At 42.7% G+C, this 24,574-nt stretch overlaps 1 protein-coding gene across 1 annotated transcript in view; it reads left to right on the forward strand.

The window, feature by feature from the left end:
* STT3B (STT3 oligosaccharyltransferase complex catalytic subunit B) overlaps window positions 1–24,574 on the forward strand; it is a 181,086-nt gene that overhangs the window by 129,049 nt on the left and 27,463 nt on the right. Inside the window, exons 6-9 of the mRNA XM_068236220.1 lie at window positions 4,699–4,797; window positions 7,694–7,840; window positions 11,789–11,837; window positions 15,547–15,701. Coding sequence (XP_068092321.1) covers window positions 4,699–4,797; window positions 7,694–7,840; window positions 11,789–11,837; window positions 15,547–15,701 — 450 coding nt within the window. The remainder of the gene's footprint in view (window positions 1–4,698; window positions 4,798–7,693; window positions 7,841–11,788; window positions 11,838–15,546; window positions 15,702–24,574) is intronic.

Below are 24,574 nucleotides of genomic sequence, written 5' to 3' on the forward strand. Positions count from 1 at the left end.
GAGAGGAAAGATTTTACAGTGGGCAAATTAAAAACAATCAAACCATTAAAAACTCCAAATGTGAATGTAATCAGAACCCTCCACACAATACTGGTATAAACAATGTGGACTATAAAAGTGCTGCGCAAGACTCGGACACTGATTGGGCAGGTGAGGGATTTTTGTGTGTTGAGGAAGGGAAGAGTGAGAGATGTGTTGACTGAGGGTGCTTGGGGAGTAAGAGTGGAGGATGGTGCCAGAGTGTGGTTGGTGAAAAAACTCACTACTGTTGAAGATCTGGTGGTGGTGCCATTGGCACAGAGGTCTGGGCCCTACAGCCCACGTTTCTGTGCTCACTGCTGGTTTTCTTGATCAGGGACAAACTTGTGCAAAATGCTGCTTGGTTGGGGGCAGGAGTGGCAGGCTCGAGGCGGGGCCTTAGAATCCCATTTGTTGGCTGACTCAGCAATGGATGGATCAGGGTGAGTCCTTCAAAGAGCTCAATGACGGGCTACTGTGACCTTTGCAACCATGGCTCCTTTGCCACTGCCAGGAACTTAACTAAATTAGCCAGGCAGAGTACCAGAGTAAATGTGTTAGGGAGAACACTGTACTGTAACATATAACAACGAAATATCTAATAAAAACAGTACCCTACATTTTGTTCATAAGACAACTTTGTTTGTACGAAACATTACAAAGGCCCACACACAGACTAGATTGATGTTGTCGACAGAGAGTGGGACAAGATCCCTCGGGTGACACCATTGGGCTGAGGCTGTACAGATGCGTACTCAGCCTGCAAACTGAGGATGTGTTCTGTTGCAGTGGGTGGGGGGGGGGGGGGGGGGGGCAGGGCTGACGATAGGGCGCAGGTTTGACTTCATATGCTCGGAGAACATAGCTATAGGCCTAATTGATCTTCCTGCCTTGTCTGGGGCGGGCGGCTGTACATACTTTGGATTATCGACTGAGGCGGTTGTTACTTGCTGCCTCAGCCGGCTTTAATCTAGCGTGTGTACGGGCCTGAACTCGAGTCATCTGAAGTAGGGGACTGTCTGTACTCTGTTTGCTTTACCCTTACAGACTTTATAAGCTGAAGCAGAATCTAGCGTGTGTACAGGCCTCAACTTGAGTCATCTGTAATGCTGGGAATACACTATGAGATTTTTCAGCAGATTTACTGCCCGATTTTTCGACTGTTTTTCTGATTGATTTCCATTCACTTCTATTAGAAATCGATCAGGAAAACGATTGAAAATCAGATCGGACCTGTTGTACATTAACTATCGAACCATCTATTTGCCAAAAAATCTCATGGAGTATTCCCAGCATAAGTACGGGACTATCTGTACTTGCTTTACCCTTACAGACTTGATAAGCTAAAGCAGAAAAGTTTGTTTACATAATGAAAAGGCTCATAAACTCCCTTCAGTAATGGCAGCTATAAATGTTAAATCCATTATGTCCTGTTATGCAGGAGCATAGTTGTTTGTTTTGAAAAGAGCAGGAAATGTCAAAAAATAAGATTTTACTACTTTGTGGGAAAAATGCATGTGCCCAGTTTAAAACAGTGAAAAAAAATCTACACACCCAGAGATTGAAAGAGGTCAAGGCAAAGCAAAGTGGGGTTTGATGGGCGCTGCCGGTGCATAATCACCTGTATTTTGTAGGTACTTTACATCCTGCTGCTGGTCTCTCTCTCTCTCAAAAAAAATAAAAAATAAAAAAAAAAGCCAGAGATTAGCTTGTACAAAACCGGCCTCTCAAAACTGAAATTATCCCAGCAATAGGATAGAAATCTGCTTCATATCTTGAAAATTAAGGAAACGTGTGTTGATCTTCAGCAGACTATATTTTTAACTGAGTTGTGACCTCGGGGGAACTTCCGGCTAGGTCTGTCAGTAGTGCGCAGGCGCTGGCCTGGCGGTGTGTGTCAATTCTGCAATCACTACCTGCAGGTTATCTGTGTATTGTTTTATCTTTTATATATTTTGGTATTTCCGAGTCTGTCACAAGTATGCTTCAAGGTTGCCCTTATTGAATTTAGGCCCCGTTCTCAGTCAGGTGCTTTCAGCCAGCATTTTGCTCTTTGCTGATCGCTGACAATCAGCAAAGTGCTGCAGCACAAGTAATCCTATGGGCCTACTCACATTGTGGCATGATTTACGACAAATGCAGGCGTGCTGCGCACAGCATTTTATCTGCAATTCACTGGAATGAGAATTGCAAAACGCAGTTGCGGTAAAATCATGAAAAATAGCAATGCAAAATCACTTGGTGATAGAGATTGCGTTTTGTGGTTCTGAGTAAGAATGGGGCCTTTAGGCTGATTTGATACTTTTCCTTGATATCAAGGCTTACCTGAACTTATTTGTCACGAGATAAACATGGGCACATGTAACGCTGTATAGATGCATTACTATGCTATGAAGAGAGGAGGGACGTCAACCCTGCACACGATAGAGCATCTTCGACAGACTGGGCAAGGAGAGTAACCATGGGATCGGAGGGGTCACTGATGTTTAAAGATTCAGCAAGCCCCCAACGGCCACAGCCTGAGTTTAGTATAGCATGCCTAGCTTAGGTTCACCAGAGAGCTAGAAGTTGGGGGCTATCAAATTACAGAAAAATGAACACAGCAGCTGGTTAACTGGATTAGCTTCTAGAAGCTGTGGTTCGGTAATCCCATTAGTAGGCTAATTAACATATTAGTTAATTTTGTGATCATCACTGCTAATTATTGGTGTCAGAGGTGTAACCACTCTGTACTAGATAAAGACATCAGATCTAAAAGGATGATAGGGACACACAGCTACAGAATCGAATCGGAAATGTCTTTCCAAAACAGAGAGTTTGAAGCTAAAATTTAGCTTGACAACAGCCAATCCTAACTGGCAGTAGGTATACGACTCTGGAAAGAAGTCTGTCATTTTGTTAGCTTTAGTAATTCAGTGTTTTGTTCTTATATTTATGCATGAGTCATATCTTCTGATGAGTGTTGCATATTTCCCATTATTTCCACAGGATGGCACTCTAGCAGTTATTATGTAAAAGCTTCCTTACAGGATATTATTAGGGTACAGCCTTCCCTATTAAGTGGATGTGACATGCCTTGACTTTGTAGTGAGACCACCTGCATGCTGCAAGTTACGCCAGTGCTGGGATGAAAACATTGTTCAAATTACACAAAAATTATTTCCCTCAATAACCTCAAGGAAAAAAGTGCTCAGCAGCAAAACGCGCATCTGAAAGACAAAAGGTTGAATACAGCGTGTGGCTTGCGGTTCTTGCAGAGCTGCTTTCATTTTTCTCTATCTTTTTATTGTGTGTGTCTAAAGTAATTATCAACCGACTCCCAGTGTCAATTGTTTATGTAGGGATAGCAGAAGCTTTAGCGAAAACTCAGATTCCTTTTTGGGTTAAAATGTGCCGAATCATGGCATTGAGGTCAGAGGAGTTTCAGGGCTGTATAAGAATGGAAAATTATTCATTATAATACAGTATCACAAGAGATGGGTGGGTTCTTGTAACACTCACTATGCCAACACAGGTGACTGTAGACTCCTGGACTCACAGGAAGTATAATTTCAGACTCGACTTTCTGAACAGGATAACAGCCAGTGCAGGGTCTTATATCTACTGTATATGAATAGCTCTGCAACTGCAAATAAGGAGCTCTCGCAAATTTCTACATTTAAATATTGATTGCCAAAAGTGATACCTACAATTCACTCCAAACGTGCTTCCAGAATTTTTAAAGAGGAACTGTAACCAGGGATTTAATTTCATCCCAATCAGTAGCTGATGCCCCCTTTCCCATGAGAAGGCTTGACCTTTTCTCGAATAGATCATAGGGGGGTCTGTATGGCTTATATTGTGGTGAAACCCCTCCCACAGTGTGATGTCAGGCCTTGTTGCATTGTGGGAAATGACAGCTGTTTCCAACTGCCAAGCAACCAGTATCTCCCTCTGCACATATGTATATTTTATAGGGGGGAAAAACTTTTAGCCTATCACATTGTTAGGGGTGTGGTTATAAATGACATTTGGTGCGGTCTTTTTTTTTTTTTTTCATGTCAGTAGTAAAGATGATTACATGCAGGCTGAGTGTGGATCAAAAAACGTGAACAAATTACATGGCGAATATCAATTATTTCTTGATCTCACTTCTATTTTCTAACTTCTCACTTTGCAATGTATTGATTGCCTCCCCCCCCTCCTTTCGCTAAAGTTTCTTTTTAACTTCCATTTTGGGTTTGGTTGAGTGTTCTCTTAGGAAAAGAGATACAGGAGTAAGTTACTTAGATGCTCTCTGTCAGGTTTGAATTTTTACAATGCCCACTGTTCTTCACAATCCCAATAATTCAACCTCCTAATCCTTTTTATTTTTGTTCCGTTGTAGTTTCACTCATTTTTCCTTACAAGATATCTTGTTTTATTTTTTCTCGACTCATTAAGACAATTCTGTTTCATGCCTTGATGTAAATCTAAAGAAATGTTCCACTGTATGGAATGTTTTTTTAATGTTTCAATAAAACCATTGAAAGCAAAAATAAAAAAAGGATGAGAGATACAGAGTACATTTTATTTGTGGGTGCTGAAAAGGAAGAATCGGATGACAGGGCAGCACCCATTGCAATAAAGTTAATATTGCCGACATTCTGAATGTAGCAAATGTATTTAATTGTAAACGTTCTGTCTTCTCTCTCTTTGCAGCATACAGCACTTTCTACATTGTGGGTTTAATACTGTCAATGCAAATTCCATTTGTCGGATTCCAGCCCATCCGGACTAGTGAGCACATGGCTGCTGCAGGTAAAATCACTAGGACTGCGATATTGTTTGTGCCTTTGTCCTGGAAGTTTTTGTTACTGTAATGAAAGGGATATGGAGGCTGCTATATATGTCTTTTAAGCAATACCAGTTGCCTGGCTGTCCTGCTGATCCTCTGCATCGAATACTTTTAGCCATAGACCCTGAACAAGCATGCAGCAGATCAGGTGTTTCGGACATTTTCAGAGCTGACAAGATTCGCTGCATTCTTGTTTCTGGTGGGCTTCAGACACTCCTGCAGCCAAATAGACCAGCAGGACTGCCATGCAACTGCTATTGATTAAAAGGAAATACATATGGAAACATTTATATACTTTTCACTTCAGGTTCCCTTTAAATGGGACCTTTTCATTCATGTGAAGTTCCCTCGAGACAAGCAGCATATCATACTTTAAACAAAAGAAATTCCAGAAAACCTCTGAAAAAAAAGTTGATCAACTGTTGCTGCCAAGAAATGGTTACAAGTCTTTAAAACTGATATTTGTGGGAACCATTTCACGAATGATCATCTCAAATGGGCAAACCACAAAACCGTGTCAAAATCTGCCAAAGAATGGCCATTTAGAAAGAAATGACTTCCAGAGACCATAAAAACTCATCTGTGAATTCGAGTACAAATGAATATCTAAGAACCAGACTTTTTGGACAATATGGGTCCTGTTACATCTGATGTAACGCTAACACCATTTACCACTGTACAAATATGATACCCGCAGTCAGATGTGATGTATACAGAATTCGGACATGTTTCAGGGCTTAGTGTGATGGGAGTAAGGGCCTGTACACAGGCTGTGTTGTGCTGCAATTTTAGAATCTCATGAATTTTTTTTATCACAAAGCATTCATGAAAATAAAGCAAGGCTTTGCGCTTAAAAAAAATTCACATGTGATTTTTTTAAATCGCAGCGCTATGCAGCCATTGTGTACAGGCCCTTAGCGTGAATTGAGTTGTCTTTCTTGTATGTTGGTTATAGGAGTAGGAAATGGAAACCATTACTTAGAGGAAGTGTCGCAAAAATCTTAAAATTTAAAACACATAAATAAGAAGTACATTTCTCCCAGAGTAAAATGAGCCATAAATTACTTCTCTCCTATGTTGCTGTCATTTACAGTAGGTAGTAGAAATCGGACATTACCGACAGGTTTTGGGCTAGTCCATCCCTCCATAGGAGATTCTCAGCATGGCCTTTGTTCTTTATAAAGACATTCCCTGAAAATGATTTACATTAAGATGCTAGTCAACCTCCCTGCTCGCTGCACACTATTTTGGCAGTTGGACAGAGCAACTGCCATTCACAAAGTGCTTTTAAAAATAAAGAAATCCCTTAGAACCCCCTATGAGAAGATGGGCTAGTCCAAAATCTGTCGGTAATGACAGATTTCTACTACTTACTGTAAGTGACAGCAACATAGGAGAAAAGTAATTTATGGCTCATTTTACTCTGGGGAAAATGTACTTATTTGTGTTTTTAAATTGATTTTCGCGACAGTTCCTCTTTAACAATAACCATAATATTTCTATAGCGCTTTTCTCCCTGGGGACTCAAAGCACTGTGACCCTGCATTATGCAGTTTCAAAGGCTAGGGAAAGGAGGTGAGTTTTTAGCCTTTTTTTAAAGCTGTCCAGAGAAGGAGCCTCTCGTACTGATTGTGGAAGTGAGTTCCATAGAGTAGGGGCTGCATAGGAAAAGGCCTGGGCACCACATGTTAAGTGTATCATGGGAATAACCAGCTTCATCTTGTTGGCAGAGCGGAGGGTGCGTGGAGGGGCATCAAGTTCCAATAAAGCCGCTATGTATTTGGGTCCCATGTGGTTTAGAGCCTTGAATGTCAGCAGGCAGATCTTAAAATTGATTTTCCATTTTACTAGCAACCAGTGAAGAGTTTACATTACTGGGGTGATGTGTGAGCTGCGGGGGGGCATTGGCTAGGAGTCTGGCTGCAGCATTCTGTACTAATTGTAAGGGGCACAGAACCTTATCTGTAGATCCAATGAACAGGGCGTTGCAGTAGTCTAGGCGGAAGGATACAAATGCATGAACCAGGGTAGGTAGGTCTTCAGCTGGGATAAGGTGTTTGATTTTCGCTATATTTCTTAGATGGAAGAAGGAAGACTTGACGACAGCTGATACCTGCTGTCTGAGTTTTAGATTTCCATCCAGGATCACCCCAAGGTTTCGAACAGAGTCTTTGTACTGTACGGTATCTCCCCAATTACTAGTTTGAGGTGGTGAACGTTTTGAACTTTATCCATCATGTGTGGACCACCTACCACCAACACCTCTGTTTTGTCAGAGTTCAGCCTCAACCAGCTGGTGTTCATCCAATTTTGTAAATCCACTAGACACTCATTTATGGATGCTGATGGGTCTTGGGTGCCAGGCTTGGACAGATACAGTTGTGTCATCTGCATAACAATGCTATCCTAGGCCATAGTTCTGGATTATTTTGCCCAGTTGGAGCATGTAGACTGCAAAGAGTAATGGTGATAGCACAGAACCCTGTGGAACTCCATAGGCAAGTGACACTGGATTAGAGTAGTGTGTGCCCAGACATACTTGCGGTGTCCTACCAGATGGGAAGGTCTGAAACCAGCTGAGAACAGTACCCTTTAGGCCACAGTAATTTTTCAGTCGCTGGATAAGTATATCATGATCCACAGTATCAAATGCTGCAGACAAGTCAAGAAGAATCAGAATTGAGCAATCACCCTTGTCCCTTGCAGTAAGACGATCATTCATTACTCGGACTAATGCTGTTTCAGTGCAGTGCCTTTTCCTGAATCCTGACTGAAATATACTTTAAATTGTATAAATGTAAATTCATATTTTTTTTTTTTTTACTTCTTTATTAATTATGATTTTTTTGGCTATTTTAGGTGTCTTTGCCCTTCTGCAGGCATATGCTTTTCTTCAGTACCTAAGAGATAAGCTAACGAAGCAGGAGTTCCAGACGCTCTTCTTCCTCGGAGTATCTCTGGCCGCTGGTGTTGTCTTCTTAACTGTCATCTATTTGACCTACACAGGTAGTTTACATAATATATATGAGCTGTTCTTGCCCATTAGGGGAGTGTATCTAAATCCTTTAAGGTAGCCATACAACTGACGATTATGGGCAGATTCGACAAAGAGACAAATTTATCTCTAATCGAATCTGATTAGTGATACATTTCTTTGTCAAAGCTGCCCATATACTATAGGCCAATTCCCGTCTGATTTCAGCATGAAATCTTCAGGGAATCGTCTGAGTCCATTGCGTCCGCACTGCCGCTGCCCTCAATGTATAAATGTGCCCCACTCCCCCCCACACCCCAGTGTGTGCATTTATACATTACATGTCCTCTGCGTGGTGTCCCTCCATCTCTCCGGGTTCTAACAGCCACATACGCACATACACGCTAGCGGTGCATAGTGCCTGTTTTTCAGGCGCTATGCGCTGCTAGTGCATATGAGTGTAAGCGGCTGTTAGAACTCGGAGAGATGGATGGACACTGCTCGGAGGCTGCTACAGGACAGGTGATGTATAAATGCGGGGGAGGGGGGGGGGGAAGAGGTTACACATTTATACATTGCAGCAGGGGTTTAGTCGCTCGTTCCGAAATCAGCCACCGTACCTCCACACCTTACCAAATTTGGCCCGACATGTTGCAGCATGTGTAGTTAAAAATGCGACCAATTTTTGGCCCGAAATTGGTCGCGTGGTCAGTTGAGCATTCACTTGGCGGCATCAATTTTCATCCAATTCGATTATTATAATCAAATTGGATGGTCAATAAGTCGCCAAATGTATGGCCAGCCTTTAAAGTTTTTCTGCAGATAATTGCTATATTCCACTGGTTTATTTATTAATAATTGTTCTAAAAATATACAATGCACTTTTCACCATGATAAAATAAATTCATATTCTCAATACACCTTTCTTTAGATGTCCTCTTTTTAACAAGGTACTCTATTTTCTGGAGACAAGGTTTGCTGTACAGCCTTATTGAGTTCACACATTTTTTCCTGCTTTATGATGTATGTTGGGCTGAGACAAATAAGAGCTACCGTATTTCGCGCCGTATAAGACGCTCCGGAATATAAGACGCACCCAAATTTAGAGGGCAAAAACCAGGAAAAAAATACTAAACCTGGTGCGTCCATATTCCAGGAGCGTCTTGTACATGTTGTGTGCTCCTGTGTACCTCATGTCTCTTCCTGTGTGCCCCATCTGTCCTGCTGTATGCCCCATGTGTTTTTCTATGTGTCCAGTGTGCCCCTTCTCCCCATGAGTACCTGTCTGCCTGTCTCCCCCATGTGTACCCTGTCTGCCTGTTTCCCTCTGTGTCCTGTTTCCCCCATGTGTCCTGACTGCCCCTTCTCCCCATATGTCCTCCTGTGTCCGTCTCCCCATGTGTCCTGTCTCCCATATGTGTCCTGTGTGTCCCTTCTCCCCATGTGCACCTTGTCTACCTGTCTCCCACGTGTCCTGACTGCCCCTTCTCCCCATGTGTCCTCCTGGGTCAGTCTCCCCATGTGTCCTCCTGGGTCAGTCTCCCCATGTGTCCTCCTGGGTCAGTCTCCCCATGTGTCCTCCTGGGTCAGTCTCCCCATGTGTCCTCCTGGGTCAGTCTCCCCATGTGTCCTCCTGTGCACCTCTCCCCATGTGTCCTCCTGGGTCAGTCTCCCCATGTGTCCTCCTGGGTCAGTCTCCCCATGTGTCCTCCTGGGTCAGTCTCCCCATGTGTCCTCCTGGGTCAGTCTCCCCATGTGTCCTCCTGTGCACCTCTCCCCATGTGTCCTCCTGTGTCAGTCTCCCCATGTATCCTCCTGTGTCAGTCTCCCCATGTATCCTCCTGTGTCAGTCTCCCCATGTATCCTCCTGTGTCAGTCTCCCCATGTATCCTCCTGTGTCAGTCTGTGTCCCTCTCCCCATGTGTCGTCCTGTGTCCCTCTCCCCATGTGTCCTCCTGTGTCAGTCTGTGTCCTCCCCATGTGTCCTCCTGTGTCAGTCTGTGTCCTCCCCATGTGTCCTCCCCATGTGTCCTCCTGTGTCCCTCTCATCAGTCTTGTTTCCCCCCTTGTGGCATGTGCCTGGCTCCCCTGCGTGGTGTCCCCCTCTAATTTCCTCCTGCCCCCTCCATCCATGTGTGCATCTCCCCGGTGCCCGCCCCACCCCCCCCCCGCGCGTGTCTCCGATATCCTCCGATATCTAGCCTTCCTCTCTCCGGGTCTGCAGCTGCAGCGGCTTACCTCCTATATGCCGCCGGGAAGACTGCAGACACCCGGCTACTCCATGTGTTCCCTCTACTGCGCGGCTTGTACTGATGACGCAATCAGTACAAGCCGCGCAGTAGAGGGAACACATGGAGTAGCCGGGTGTCTGCAGTCTTCCCGGCGGCATATAGGAGGTAAGCCGCTGCAGCTGCAGACCCGGAGAGAGGAAGGCTAGATATCGGAGGATATCGGAGACACGCGCGGGGGGGGGGTGGGGCGGGCACCGGGGAGATGCACACATGGAGGGGGCAGGAGGAAGTTAGAGGGGGACACCTTAAGCACGCAGGGGAGCCAGGCACAGCGAGCGCACACACAGGCAGGGAATCCCCAATGGCGTCGGGTCGGTGGTTCATATCGGCGGGCATTCGCAAGTTGGGGATTCCCTGCCTTTGCCGTATAAGACGCAGGGACTTTTTCTCCCTATTTTGGGGGGAGAAAAAGTGCGTCTTATACGGCGGAAAATACGGTACTCTGTGTGCTTATGAGTAGATTCCCATAGCAATATAATGCATTCGTTTGAAATGAAGCATGCAGGCAAGCTACCGTAAATGAAAATCTTTTCTATAACTAATCTAAATTTATTTAATTACATGTAAAATATGTCACGGTCCCTTTAACTGATCTGAATTGTAACCATAAGGGCCTGAGCCCACTAACGCAGTTGTGTCCGCTTTTCAGCAACAAATCAATGTTACAGATGCTGAAAAGCGGACACAACTGCGTTAGTGGGCTCCTGCCCTTATAGTATATTTGTGAGAATGAGGCAGATATTTGCAAGTCTTTGACATGTCTTGCGTAACTATGCACCCTAAGGGCCCGTTTCCACTAGAGCGAATCTGCATGCGTTTCCTAAATGCAGAGTCGCATAGACAATACAAGTGGATGGGACTGTTTCCACTTGTCAGGATTTCTGAACGTTTTTCTGTGCAGAAAAAATCTACACAAATGTTCCTTTTGGAATAACCAAATGATCTAGTATCAAACTGGAAAAGAGATCTCCATATTGTTTAAAATTCATCACAAGGTATTTTGAATTACCTGCAGATACTAGATTATAAGTTCCATTGGGCAAAGTCCTCTTGTGTCCTTACGTCATAGCGTGCAACTTTGTAACTCGTGCCTCTTTCAGTACTGCATAATGTACCGGAGTGTTGTGAATAAAAGATATTTGTGCTCCCTCAACCCGTAAACTATACAGAGATACCTGTAGTTAAAAATAAGAATGGTGTTAAGTACTCTGTTCAAGAACCACAGTGGGTTATATTTCAAGAACAGTGAGATGCAGCTCATTTCTAGTGTACACTTTTGCAGGTGGATTTATTAGGTCACCTCCCATGACTGAAAGATGTTTGGTGTTGTAATGAATTGCTGAGTATGTGATGGAATGATTACTGCATGTTCTGAATACTCAGAGCAGTTAGATTTTCGTAACAACTGTGGACTGCTGGATCACTTGTGGACTGCATTGCCTGGAGCCAAGAATGAGGAGCGCTGGGCAGCCTGACCTTCTGGTGTACAAACGGCTTACCCAATGCAAACATATTGAGGATTTCTGTTTTTAACAAATGGACAAAATATATAACTGTATTATCTGACAGAATTGTGGATCTGGTAAATATGCAACCTGTAATTATATTGCACACAAACTATAACCGTATCAAATGAGGAATTGTTTTCAGTATATTTTTTCTCAAGCCGATGCTTGTGTTTTTTTGCAGGGTACATTGCTCCTTGGAGTGGAAGGTTTTATTCCCTTTGGGACACAGGGTATGTACTGTTTAACAAAGCTTGTAAAATATTGTGTCCTCCTTTCCGGATTCTTGCACAAATTCTTTCTGTAAACACTAATAAGGCCAGAAAATCCTGGCTTGTCATATCTCAGAAATCTGATACGTGTAATCACTTGTTCAAATGTTTTTTGCTAAAAAGTCGAACATATTAAGCCACATTGCACCAGTTTCACAGTTATGTTTGCAGTTTGTTGTTAAAGCTAATCTGAAGCAAGCCTGAAAAAAAATTAGAATACTCACTTATGTAGAGGGAAGGGTCTGCGTCTGATGCTTCCTAGTACTCCCTTTCTGTGCCCTTGGTCCACTGCACTATATGGGATCCAAAACCTTTCATCTATGTAGGCGAGTATGTAACTTTTTTCAGGGTCTATTCAGTATTGCTTTAAAGTGGAATGAAACTCTGCACCACTTCTTTGCTTTTAAAAGAGAAGTTACAGCCTAAAACCTACTACCAGAAGAATAAAATTGTAGCAGAACAGCATTCAAACAGTCTGATCGGAGAGAGATCTGTTGGCCACCATAAACTGCAGGCCGATTACCAATAGATTTCAGCATTAAATCTTTCAGGAATTGGCCTTGTGACATCACCTTGCTGCACCTGCCCGTGTCCCCTCAAATGTAGATTAAATCCAAACTCAAGTGATTACATTATCTTGTTTGTTTGCTTATCAGTCAGATAGCTACAATTAGTAAACAATCATAGAAGTGTTTCAGCTTGTACAGATAGCAGAAGGTAAAAACCGCAGAGAAATCTCTGTTTGATAAACCTTAGTGAATTGAGGCCATTGGGCAAATCCCTTGCATCACAGCTGTGTGTGAACTGCTGCAGGAAACCAGCAACCACCTTTGTTACGCTGAGTGGAGTTGTCAGTAGGCTAGTAAGATGAAAGCAAGCCTTGTATAGTGGTGCTCTTTTGTGTCAGAAGTTATCAGGGCCCAGTCACACTTGGTGTGGTGCCAACTATGTCACAGTTCAGCGCACACACCGCTGCTGTCGCTTGCCAAAATTCTCATCATCTGTTTAGCAGCTATTATAGCTTTAAAGAATACCCGAGGTGAAAGGTATATGGAGGCTGCCATATTTATTTCCTTTTAAACCGTACCAGTTGCCTGGCAGTCCTGACCCTGTCTCTAATACTTATAGCTATAGACCCTGAACGGGCATGCAGCAGATCAAGGACTCAGAGTCAGCTGACTCGGGTTTTACTGGATTATCCATGCTTGTTCCAGGGTTTTGACTCAGACACTACTTATCCCAGAAGATCAACAGAACTTCCAGGCAACTGGCATAGTTTTCTAGGAAATAAATATGGCAGCATTCATATACCTCTCACTTTGGGTATCCTTTAAAAAGAGCATCTGGCCACACAGTCCCATTCAGTTAGGCTGTAGACACACTGAGTGCTTTTCTGACCATCAGCGCTTTGAGTTTTTTTTTTATTTAAAAACACTCTCATTGACTTGTGGTAAAATTGCCGTGATCGCAGCAATTTTCCCGCAATTTTTATACTAGTCAATGGGGGCATTTAGAATAAAAAACGCTCAAAGTGCTGATGGTCAGACAAGCATTCATGGAGTATCTACAGCCTTATATTGAACCAAGATACACCGCATAGCATAGTGTGGCAGTGCAGCACGCCACTTCATGTGATTGCACACTCACTCATACATTTCAAATTATCACACGGATGCCCATATTGCTTACAAGATGTACCAGTGATGCCAACTCATCCCTTTAATTACTGACACATATGAATCATACAGGTTTCATGGCTAGGTAGATGCAGTTAAGGCACTCATTATGTGTAAGTAGCCCCAGAACCTGTATAACTTAGATGTGTCAGTAATTAAAGGGATGAGTTGGCAACACTGAGATGTACAACATAGGAAAATATAGCAAATATTAAAAGATTTAATGCTAATAACTTGAAGGAAAAAATGTAATAAGCTATAAGTGATTATTCAGTGCGCAATCCAATTGCACATTATGAAGTTCTCTGGTAACCTTTAATAAACTTTACAGTATGCAAAGCAACTGTAAATGGTCTTTTTTTTATAATAAAAAAAATGAACCTTTACATTCTCGTCATGTAAGCTGTACAGCTCCGCTCTCCTGGCTCACTTATTGTGAGGGATAGACACACCTGCATAGCTAGTAAATCTTGGAATAGCTGCCCTGCCACACAGAATGCCAGAGCATCCTGCAGGTGATCATTGTTAGTCAGGTTGTTACGCAGGTGCATTTGATCAATATCCCCTCTGGCTGCCAGCCTGTGACAGGTGAACCAAAGCGAGAGGGCGATATAGCCTGAGCTTTCCTCGTTTTCCTGAAATGCTTTCTTATCCTTGAAGGAGCCGCCAGTGCTCTGTTTTCTGCAGGTGCACAGAGTATGGCATTCAGGCAGAGGTTAAATTACTGTTTTTCTCTTCATGTAAAAGAAAAGCAGGTGATGCGACAGTCTTCCCCCGCCGGTCTACATGCATTACACCAAAGTGTTTTACATGGCTACAGCTGGCTGGCATTGTAGAGCTCTGTGGAAGGTAAAATCCAGCCAACTGAACAGCCAGGGAGGATCAGGCATCTGGGCAGAAAGCTGACCTGTGAAATTGCAAGGCACATCCCTTGTTTAGAGGCAATTGGTATTTAAGCAGTTGGCAGGTTTCTCCTCAAATGTTTTGGCACGGAACCATAATAAAAGCTCTTTATACCTTCGATCCCAGTGAAATTGCCATCAGTTCAGCAGTGTAAGATTGGCCAGACTGTTTCGTCTGGAACGAAAAGGTCATTGTTAACATCAGGTTCAGTGGCTTTGTCCATTGGCTTTTAGCAGCAGTTTTCTCGCAGAATAATCTGACAAAAAATGGCCAATTTTTGGGTTTTAATTGTAATCCGATTGTGCAGTCACCTGTTTAAATTTCAAACGCTTCTTTCCACTCAAAATTTGCAGGAAAACTTTTGTATTGCAATTATATTAAATGACAGTGTTTCATGTAGTTGCCTATTGGGGATTTTAGTCATGTCTGTTTTTAGCTAAAGAATCTAAACTGCAGTAAGACCTGGAAATCGCAGCCACAGACAGCTGTAAAAAAACAAAACACTTTTTTGCAATTCACGGATGAAAGGATTGCAACTTATGCCTGCATTTTTGTTAATGTCTATTTACCCTGAACTGTAGCTTTTCTTATTCTAAAATCTGAGTGCTATGCCCTACAAGAGTTTTTTGTTTTTTGCTTTGTTTTTTTTAGCAGCGTTTCTGAATTGCTAACAGTTTAAAAAAAACGCTAGGTTAGTCAGACAATGGAGGCAAGCCTGCAGGAGCTATTGAGATTAGGAAAATCGCAGGTCATGCTGCATTTATAGAGTTGTTGCACTCCAAGATATGACCACTGCAAAGTCGCTGGAGAAAAGCAATTTGCAATTTCACTACCCGAATCAAATAAATTAAAAATTAATAAAAAAAAAAAAGAAATTGCAAATTGCTAAATCGCAAGCACTAATATAAAATTGCTTCTAAAATTGCTATACAAAACGCTTCCTAAAATGGTGATTGCGATCTGTACTGGGCATCTGGCCTAGCTGAGATATACCTAGGTGTATTTTATCCCTTCTGTGACCTTTTATATTCATATTTTTTTCAGGTGCGGTTAGTTTATTTTTTATAAGACTTTGTGTTTTTATTTAACAGGTATGCAAAAATTCACATCCCTATCATTGCCTCAGTGTCAGAACACCAGCCAACGACGTGGGTCTCCTTCTTCTTTGATCTCCACATATTAGTTTGTACTTTCCCCGCAGGGCTCTGGTTCTGCATTAAGAATATCAACGATGAGAGAGTATTCGGTAAGAGCGGCACCAGCTGAAATGTATATACATGCTATATGGTTACTGCTTTGTGCTGTATTTTATCTTAGGCATTCCTGTTTAGTAGTGACAAGATATATACATATATACTCTGTACAGCGCTGCGTAATATGTTGGCGCTATATAAATACTATATAATAATAATAATAATAAAATAGTATCATAGAGCAGTGTTTCTCAACATTTGATTGGTATGTACCCCTTTTCAAACCCTGTACTTGCAAAGTACCCCCTAGCATAGTAAACATTATTCCAAGTACCCCTTGAGAAATATATATTTAATCATAGTACACGATAATTGGTTCTAAACAATTTCTAAGCATTTACAATTGCTTTTAATGAGCTAAAACACTAATTTGGTGTTGTTTAAATAGTATTTATCCTTTTCTCAAAACTCTAAATTTGTTATTCTTGGATAAGTTTTTCAAGCCCGAGTACCCCCTGGAATCATCAGAAGTACCCCCTGGGGTACGCGTACCGCACGTTGAGAACCTAGGTCATAGAGGATAAGAGCAGATTTCTGGCCACACCTATATGCTCCATTCTGCTCCTGGAGACTGCCACAAACTTCCCCTTGAAATATCTGTGGTCGGAAGCAGTATGAATGCTAACAATCCTTCACATAATTAGCAATCGTCCCAAGGAATCTCATGAATTGGGAAGTCCGCTAAATTCAGACTGGTACAGGATATAAATTAGAAAACTGTCAAAAAGGTTCACAAAGTCTTCAATAAAAACTGTTGAACGGAATTTCAAAACCCAACTTAACCCGAAACTCAACAAGGCAAATTCTGCAAGCAGTCGTGTTGTGTGTAAATTAATAGTATTACCTTTTTAAAACTAAACTATCCAAATAGAAAAATCTTTACTTTAGCTGTCCTTGCTGTGGCTGTACAGTTATCCATACAGATATGAAACTTGTAGAGACAGTTTGATCTTGTTGGCAAAAATGAAATCTTTACTGTGAATTACCAAATCCCACCTTTTCATGTTGACCAGTGGTTTCTGCCAGGATTATGGAAATGTAGGCACTCATCTACTTTTCTACCAGCTCTGTGTTTTTTGTTTTTAATAAAAAATTTTATTGATACACTCACATAATACAGAGTAATTTGCGGTTCAAGGTGCAATATGATAAAGCAAGTATGCAGAGATCACATTTTCCGTACATAAGAACATAGGACAAGTGTAGTAAGCATATTAGACAGGAGATGCAGTTGAGATGATATCAATCATAGCATTATAATCATATTGTAATTAAAACATCAATAGTCGTCTTGTAGACCTTTTTATCAAACAATGGAAACAGGCACATATTTTTCTGGCTATGATAACCCTAAAAGAGTCTCCAAAGCTTTTCTTTACTTCGAGCATAACAATTATCTTATCCCCATTCAAACCCCCACCCTAACCCCAACAAGAGCAGCCCCCCCTCCTCCCCCCCCGCCTCTCAACCCCCCCCCCCCACTAATAATCCTGATCGTCTCCTCTAATTATCTAAACATTGCTCAACAACCTCTAACCTGCCCAGGGTTCCAGCCAACTTGTTTAGCAAGTACCATGATGTGTTTTAAAATGGTTTCATAACATGGAGTCTCTGCACTGGATCTAGGCAAGTTTCTATGTATTTTCTCCATGTTTTAAAGGATTTTGCCATTCGTCTCTTTTTACCCTTTTCCAAATGCAGTGATTCCATATGCATGATGTGATTCACTAATTCCTTTACTAAAACGCCAGAGGGTGGTAAAGAGTCTATCCAATGCTTTAATATTGCTTTCTGTGTGGCCAGTAAATATAAGTGCTCAAACTTGGATACCATGGGTGGATTCTTGTCTGATTGACAATCAGAAGAATGTAATATACAAAACATTAATTCCGGTTTTCTTTTTTACTTTACTTTATTCATTATCTTTACAGAATTTTCCCATACCAATTGTATATGGGGGCAAAACCACAAATGTTCTAGATTAGGATTAGGATCATTGCATTTTGGGCATAGTCTCAAACTTGGAGAGGTAGTCTCCTTCATGCTTATATGGGCCTTTAATTGGTATATATGCTCTATGTAGGATCTTTAAAAACATTTCTCTCCAGTCTTCACTCAATATTGCTTACCTAACTGCCATCCAACTAGCCTGCAGTATTTCAGTACACTGTTCTAGATCAATAGTTAGTAAGTCAGCCCATTTTCTCAAGTGTGTAGTGTTTTTCCTAGCAGGTGAGGTAAGATCTCTTATAAGGGCATATAAACTCTGTGTGTTAATGACTAACCTGCCCAGCAGCTAACTCTAGAGAGGCGTGAAAGCAACCTGTATTGCAGTTCCAAGCACATTTGGCCGTTTGACCAGGTTGCTAGCCTCTAGGCTAGCCACACATCTATTAGGAACTCAACCCCGAACCATTGCTTGAAGTCACGATCCTTCTGGGCGACAGTCCTCGTGTGTACACAAGGTAACACCGATAGTTAATAATTTTTCATACATAAAGCCTGCTTCCTGCCATGTCCTTCCTTGATGTGCTTTGTGCTGTTCTCTATCCGTTCAGCACCCGTGATCATCCAATCAGCAAAGCTTCTGACTGTCAGGTTTCTTTTTGGATTCTGCCAAGTTGCATTATAAAATAGAAGAAACAATCTGGGAAAAAGAACATATGTTCTAATTACACCAGTAGATAATAAATTTATGAACAAATATGATGGGTAGCAGCTGTAGGTCATTGAAGTATTCTTTTTATTGGCAAAATTGCAGCACTTCAGTATCATGCCACAAATTTGTCACTAAAAGGGACATTCCCATCATCTACAGCTCCTGTTCCTCTTACATGCTTGCTGCTTTCAGTCTGCTATGACAGCAGAAGTCCCCATCAAGTTTGGGTTTAGAAGATTAAAAAAAAACAAGAAAAAGTTTCTTCACACCCCTGTAGGAAGAGAGACCAACTGTCCATGTCTGGGGTGGCTAAAAATATTTTGGCTTGATACATTTGCAGTGGAAGATTTCTAGGAAATGATATCCATTAAAGTTACATTCTTACACTTTAGTGTATATGAAATTTTATTTTCGTGGCAATTGTAATAACTTAAACAAAATAAAGATTAGGTGTTACATAGTTACATAGTTATTTTGGTTGAAAAAAGACATACGTCCATCGAGTTCAACCAGTATAAAGTACAACACCAGCCTGCTCCCTCACATATCCCTGTTGATCCAGAGGAAGGCGAAAAAACCCTTACAAGGCATGGTCCAATTAGCCTCTAAAGGGAAAAATTCCTTCCCGACTCCAGATGGCAATCAGATAAAATCCCTGGATCAACATCATTAGGCATTACCTAGTAATTGTAGCCATGGATGTCTTTCAACGCAAGGAAAGCATCTAAGCCCCCTTTAAATGCAGGTATAGAGTTTGCCATAACGACTTCCTGTGGCAATGCATTCCACATCTTAATCACTCTTACTGAAAAGAACCCTTTCCTAAATAAATGGCTAAAACGTTTTTCCTCCATGCGCAGATCATGTCCTCTAGTCCTTAGAGAAGGCCTAGGGACAAAAAGCTCATCCACCAAGCTATTATATTGCCCTCTGATGTATTTATACATGTTAATTAGATCCCCTCTAAGGCGTCTTTTCTCTAGACTAAATAAACCCAGTTTATCTAACCTTTCTTGGTAAGTGAGACCTTCCATCCCACGTATCCATTTTGTTGCTCGTCTCTGCACCTGCTCTAAAACTGCAATATCTTTTTTGTAATGTGGTGCCCAGAACTGAATTCCATATTCCAGATGTGGCCTCACTAGAGAGTTAAACAGGGGCAATATTATGCTAGCATCTTGAGTTTTTAGTCCCCTTTTAATGCATCCCAAAATTTTGTTAGCTTTAGCTACAGCGGCTTGGCATTGAGTACGATTATTTAACTCTCGATCTATCGTGCCATGCTTGGAAAATTCACAGGGCCTCAGATGCTATGCTGGGAACATTCCATGTAATCTGTGGTGAACAGACTTTTCCCTTGGGTGTGATTTTATATTGCCCTATGATGTATTTATACATGTTCAGTGTTCTCCCCAGAAATTTTTTCCAGCCGGGTGGCATGAAAAAGTAGCCGGGTGACGGGGGAATTCAGGGCCGATGCAACTCTGCTTACCGCACAGGATGAGGAGGAAAAACGATGACAGCCTGTGCTTACCAAAATTAGCTGGGTGAAGCACCCCTTTAAAAGTGCCTGATGAGAACACGGAATATTGGTCACTGTTATAGTTTCATTTCATACTAGGGGTGATTGTTGCATTTAATATGTTGGTTAATTTCACGTACCATACAACAGTGTTTGTTGCATTTCAAAGGGGGGGGGGGGGGTAATTATGGCTTTTCATATGGATGTTATTTGTTGCTGGGGTATTGCAGATAGTGTACAGGGGTCAGTATCGTACTAAATTATCTGCAATACTGCTGGACCACAGCAGTAAATAACATCCATATGAAATAACATGCATGTGAACTCTGCAAGAATCACTCCCCACCCACACACTGCCCTTTCAAGCCGGCACCTGCACACACCTTCAACACAGGAACCGTGTTCCATATTTACTTTTTTTGCATCGGTGGGGAACTTTTAACAGACTTTGCACAACTACCACATCCAGATTTGTGCTTTCTACAGTTGTAAATCAAGTAAAGTATAAGCACTTATGGGCAATCAGGCAGGCTGACACAGACAGCATTCAGCACCATCCTCCATCTCCAGCAAGTCAGCTTATCTAAATTGCAGCAGTCATTGTTTGCTTGTTTTCCCAGGTCCCCTATAGCTTGAAAGCTCTGCAGACTGAAATATATCAGATAAAAAGTGCTCCTGCTCATTAGTGGACACATAGATCTCATACCAGTAGAAGGAGTTCCTGTGCAGGATTCCAGGCATCAGACCGGCATAAATCGGAACAGCTTCTGTTGAAGAGAAGCAGCCGGGATACAGAGGGGGCGGGGCGGCTGAGCTCAATGTCGCGTGCACTGCCTGATCTTATCTGTGCACTGCCTCGGAGCTGCACGGAAGGGATGGGACTGGCTGCTGATGACATTCATCCAGCCAGCCCAGGACAGAGGGAGCACACTGGTTTCGCTAGGTGTGAGAGAGAATCTGCCCGCAGCTTCGCCTCCCCCCACACAGCAGTAGCCTGCCTGCACTTCACTCAATCACACTAGACGTCCGCCTCCACTAGCTGAGCTGCCTGCGAGTTAACACATGTGAATGCAATGCAGACACAGCCAGCAAAGCGGGGCGGACTAGCAGAGTATAAACACAGCACTACTAGGGAGAAGCTGAGGCTGACGCACTCCGTGAGAAGTTTGGATCTCAGCTCACTCCCGTATGCAGAGCATGGTCCCGCCCCTTACAACCTACCCAGCCAATCGCTGTACCAGGAGGAGGTCACACAGGCAGAGAAGTCTCCTGCAGTGTATATAGCGCAGGCTTTCGCTATTGTCTGAGACGGCCACTAATAGAAGGCAACGAAGTGCTCATGGCTGCAGTTTTACAGCACCACTTTTTTCTAGTTAGACGGGCAGGAAAGCAGGTGGGCGGGCATTCAAATCAGCCGGGCGGCCCGCCCACTTAATTAGGCCTGGGGAGAACACTGCATGTTAATTAGATCCCTCTAAGGCGTCTTTTCTCTAGACTAAACGCAGTTTATTATTATTATTTATTTATAAAGCGCCAACATATTCCGTGGCGCTGTACAATGTAAGAAAACAAACAAGGGATACATAATGATACAGACAATGATATACATCAAATATGAACCCGGATACAAGATACAGCACTGCTGATTACAATTTGATTTAACATGATGACTAAAATGTATAAATGTCTAACAGTGTACAAGCAATTAAATTAATAACATTACATGACACAAAAGGGTGAGAGCCCTGCCCTTGCGAGCTTACAATCTAAAGGAATGGGGTGGAAACAAGAGTTGGGGAAGTATACAGTATATGTACAGGCAGTGCGTAATTAGGTTATTTAGTGGGTGCATGGCCTAAGCTAGAGAATATGGTTGTCGGAAAAGGTGGGTTTTGAGGGAGCGTTTAAAGATTTCAAAGGTGGGAGAGTGGCGGATGTGTTGTGAAAGGGCATTCCAGAGGAGGGGTGAGGCACATGAGAAGTCTTGTACACGTGAATGTGAGGAGGTAATTGTAGAAGAGGATAAAAGAAGCTCGTGTGCAGATCTGAGATTGCGGTTGGGTTGGTATCTGGAGACTAGTGAGATGTACAGGGGAGAGAGATTGTGGAGAGTTTTGTAGGTTAGGGTTAAGGGTTTGAACTGAATCCTCTCATTAATTGGTAGCCAGTGAAGAGCTTGACAGAGAGTGTCAGCAGAGGAAGAGCGAGAGGAGAGATGAATTGAGTGGTGCTAGTCGGTTAGTTGGAAGTCCACCAAGCAATATATTGCAATAGTCCAATCGAGATATAAGAGCATGTACTAACATTTTGGTTGTGTCCTGGGAGAGAAAAGGTCGGATACGTGCTATGTTTTTCAGTTGGAAATGGCAGGAGCTGGTTAGGGAGTTAATGTGAGGAGTAAATGAGAGAGAAGAATCAAATATTACCCCCAAGTACCGTGCTTTGGGAACTGATGTTATAGACGTGTTGTTAACATTTATTGTAATATCAGGCAAAGGGGTGGACAGGGATGGTGGAAAGACTATTGGTTCAGTTTTATTCATAATAAGTTTTAAGAAGCGAGAGAAAATGAAAGAGGAAATAGCGGACAGGCAGTCGGGAACCCGTGTGAGGAGGGAGTTAAGGTCTGGGGCAGAGAGGTACAGTTGTGTATCATCTGCATGTAGGTGGTATTGGAAACCAAATGAGCTGATTAAGTTACCAAGACCGTGCATGTAGATGGAGAAGAGGAGGGGACTGAGGACAGAGCCTTGAGGTACCCCTACAGACAGAGGATGTGAAGAGGAGGCCTGATCTGGATAAGAAACAGTGAAAGACCTTCCAGAGAGGTAGGAAGATATCCAGGAGAGAGCGAGGTCCTTTATTCCTATAGATTAAAGGATCTGTAGGAGTAGAGTGTGGTCGACAGTGTCGAATGTTGATGACAGATCTAGAAGGATGAGTATGGAATAATAGCCTTTGGATTTAGCTGTGAGGCGATCATTAGCTACTTTGGTGAGGGCTGTTTCTGTGGAGTAGTTGGCTGGAAGCCAGACTGGAACTGATCAAGCAAGGAATTTGCAGATAAATACTGACTTAGTTCAGCATGAATGTGGCGTTCAAGTAATTTAGATGCAAATAGGAGAAGTGACACTGGGCGGTAGTTATCAAGTTCGGTGGGGTCTAGAGATGGTTTTTTAAGTAGTGGTGTTACAACAGCCCTCTTGAGTGAGGATGGAACAATTCCAGTGGAGAGGGATAGGTTAAACTGCGATGTTAGGGCAGGGATGAGGGATGTGGATAACTGTGGAATGAGATGTGATGGGATAGGATCCAAAGAACAGGCGGTTAGATGGGATTTGGAGATTAGGGAAGAGAGCAAATGTTCGGAGAGTGGAGAGAAACTGGAAAGAGAGCAGTCAACAAGAGGAGTGGAGATGAGTTTGATGTCTGCAAAAATCCGTAGTGTGTTTTCCACACAATTTTATCTGTAAAGTATGTTGCAAATTCTACAGCTAATAAGCGTGAAGGAGGAGGGGGGGGTGGACGGAGAAGGGAGTTGAAAGTACTGAACAGGCGCTTTGGATTGTGCAAGTGGAAGGATATGAGGGAGAAGTATGATTGTTTTTCAGAAGAGAGAGCGGTTTTAAACTTGTTCAACTCTTTTTTTTGTAAGTAATGAAATCCTCATTAGTATTAGTTTTTCTCCATCGGCGTTCAGCTACCCTAGAGCACCCCTTTTAGCTGTTTAGTAGCTTTGGTCAGCCAGGGTTGGCGACTGACACGGTGTGGGTGGACATTGGTGAGGGGTGCGATCGCATCCATGACTTGCGTGATTGAGCAGTGATAGTGTGCAGCTGCTGAGTCAGGGTAAATGAATGGTTGTGTGAGGAGAGGTGCCAATGCATCAGAGACAGATTGCATGTCTATGTTGCGGTAGTTCCTGCGTGTATATGAGCTTGCTTGAGACAGGGTGGTAGGAAGAGCGGAGGAGAGAGAGAAGTTTAGGAAGTTATGATCAGAGAGCGGGAGAGTATTAGTAAAATCGGTGATAGAACAGGCACGAGTGAATATGAGGTCAAGTGTATGATCATTAGAGTGAGTTGGAGCAGTGGACCACTGAGACAGGCCGTAGGAGGAAGTAAGTGACAGAAGTTTAGTGGTGGCAGAATTGTTGGTGTCAACATGAATGTTAGTCGCCCATAATGGTGGTAGGGATATCGGAGGACAGGAACTGGAGGAGCCATGCAGAGAAGTGATCTAGGAAGGAGGAAGCAGGGCCAGGAGGGCGGTAGATTATTGCGATCTTGAGGTTAGAGGGAGAGTATAGACGGACTGCATGGACTTCAAAAGAAGGTAGAAAAAGAGAAGGAATGGGGGTGAGTGGCTTGAAGGAGCATCTATCAGAGAAAAGAATGCCCACACCATCTAACCTTTCTTGGTAAGTGAGACCTTCCATCCCACGTATCAATTTTGTTGCTCGTCTCTGCACCTGCTCTAAAACTGCAATCTCTTTCCTGTAATGTGGTGCCTAGAACTGAAATCCATATTCCAGATGTGGCCTTACTAGAGAGTTAAACGGGCAATATTATGCTAGCATCTCGAGTTTTTATTTCCCTTTTAATGCATCCCAAAATTTTATTAGTTTTAGCGGCTTGGCATTGAATACGATTATTTAACTTGTTATCGATGAGTACTCCTAAGTC

The sequence above is a fragment of the Hyperolius riggenbachi genome, chromosome 5, assembly GCF_040937935.1.
Source record: "Hyperolius riggenbachi isolate aHypRig1 chromosome 5, aHypRig1.pri, whole genome shotgun sequence".
Classification (NCBI taxonomy): Eukaryota; Metazoa; Chordata; class Amphibia; order Anura; family Hyperoliidae; genus Hyperolius; species Hyperolius riggenbachi.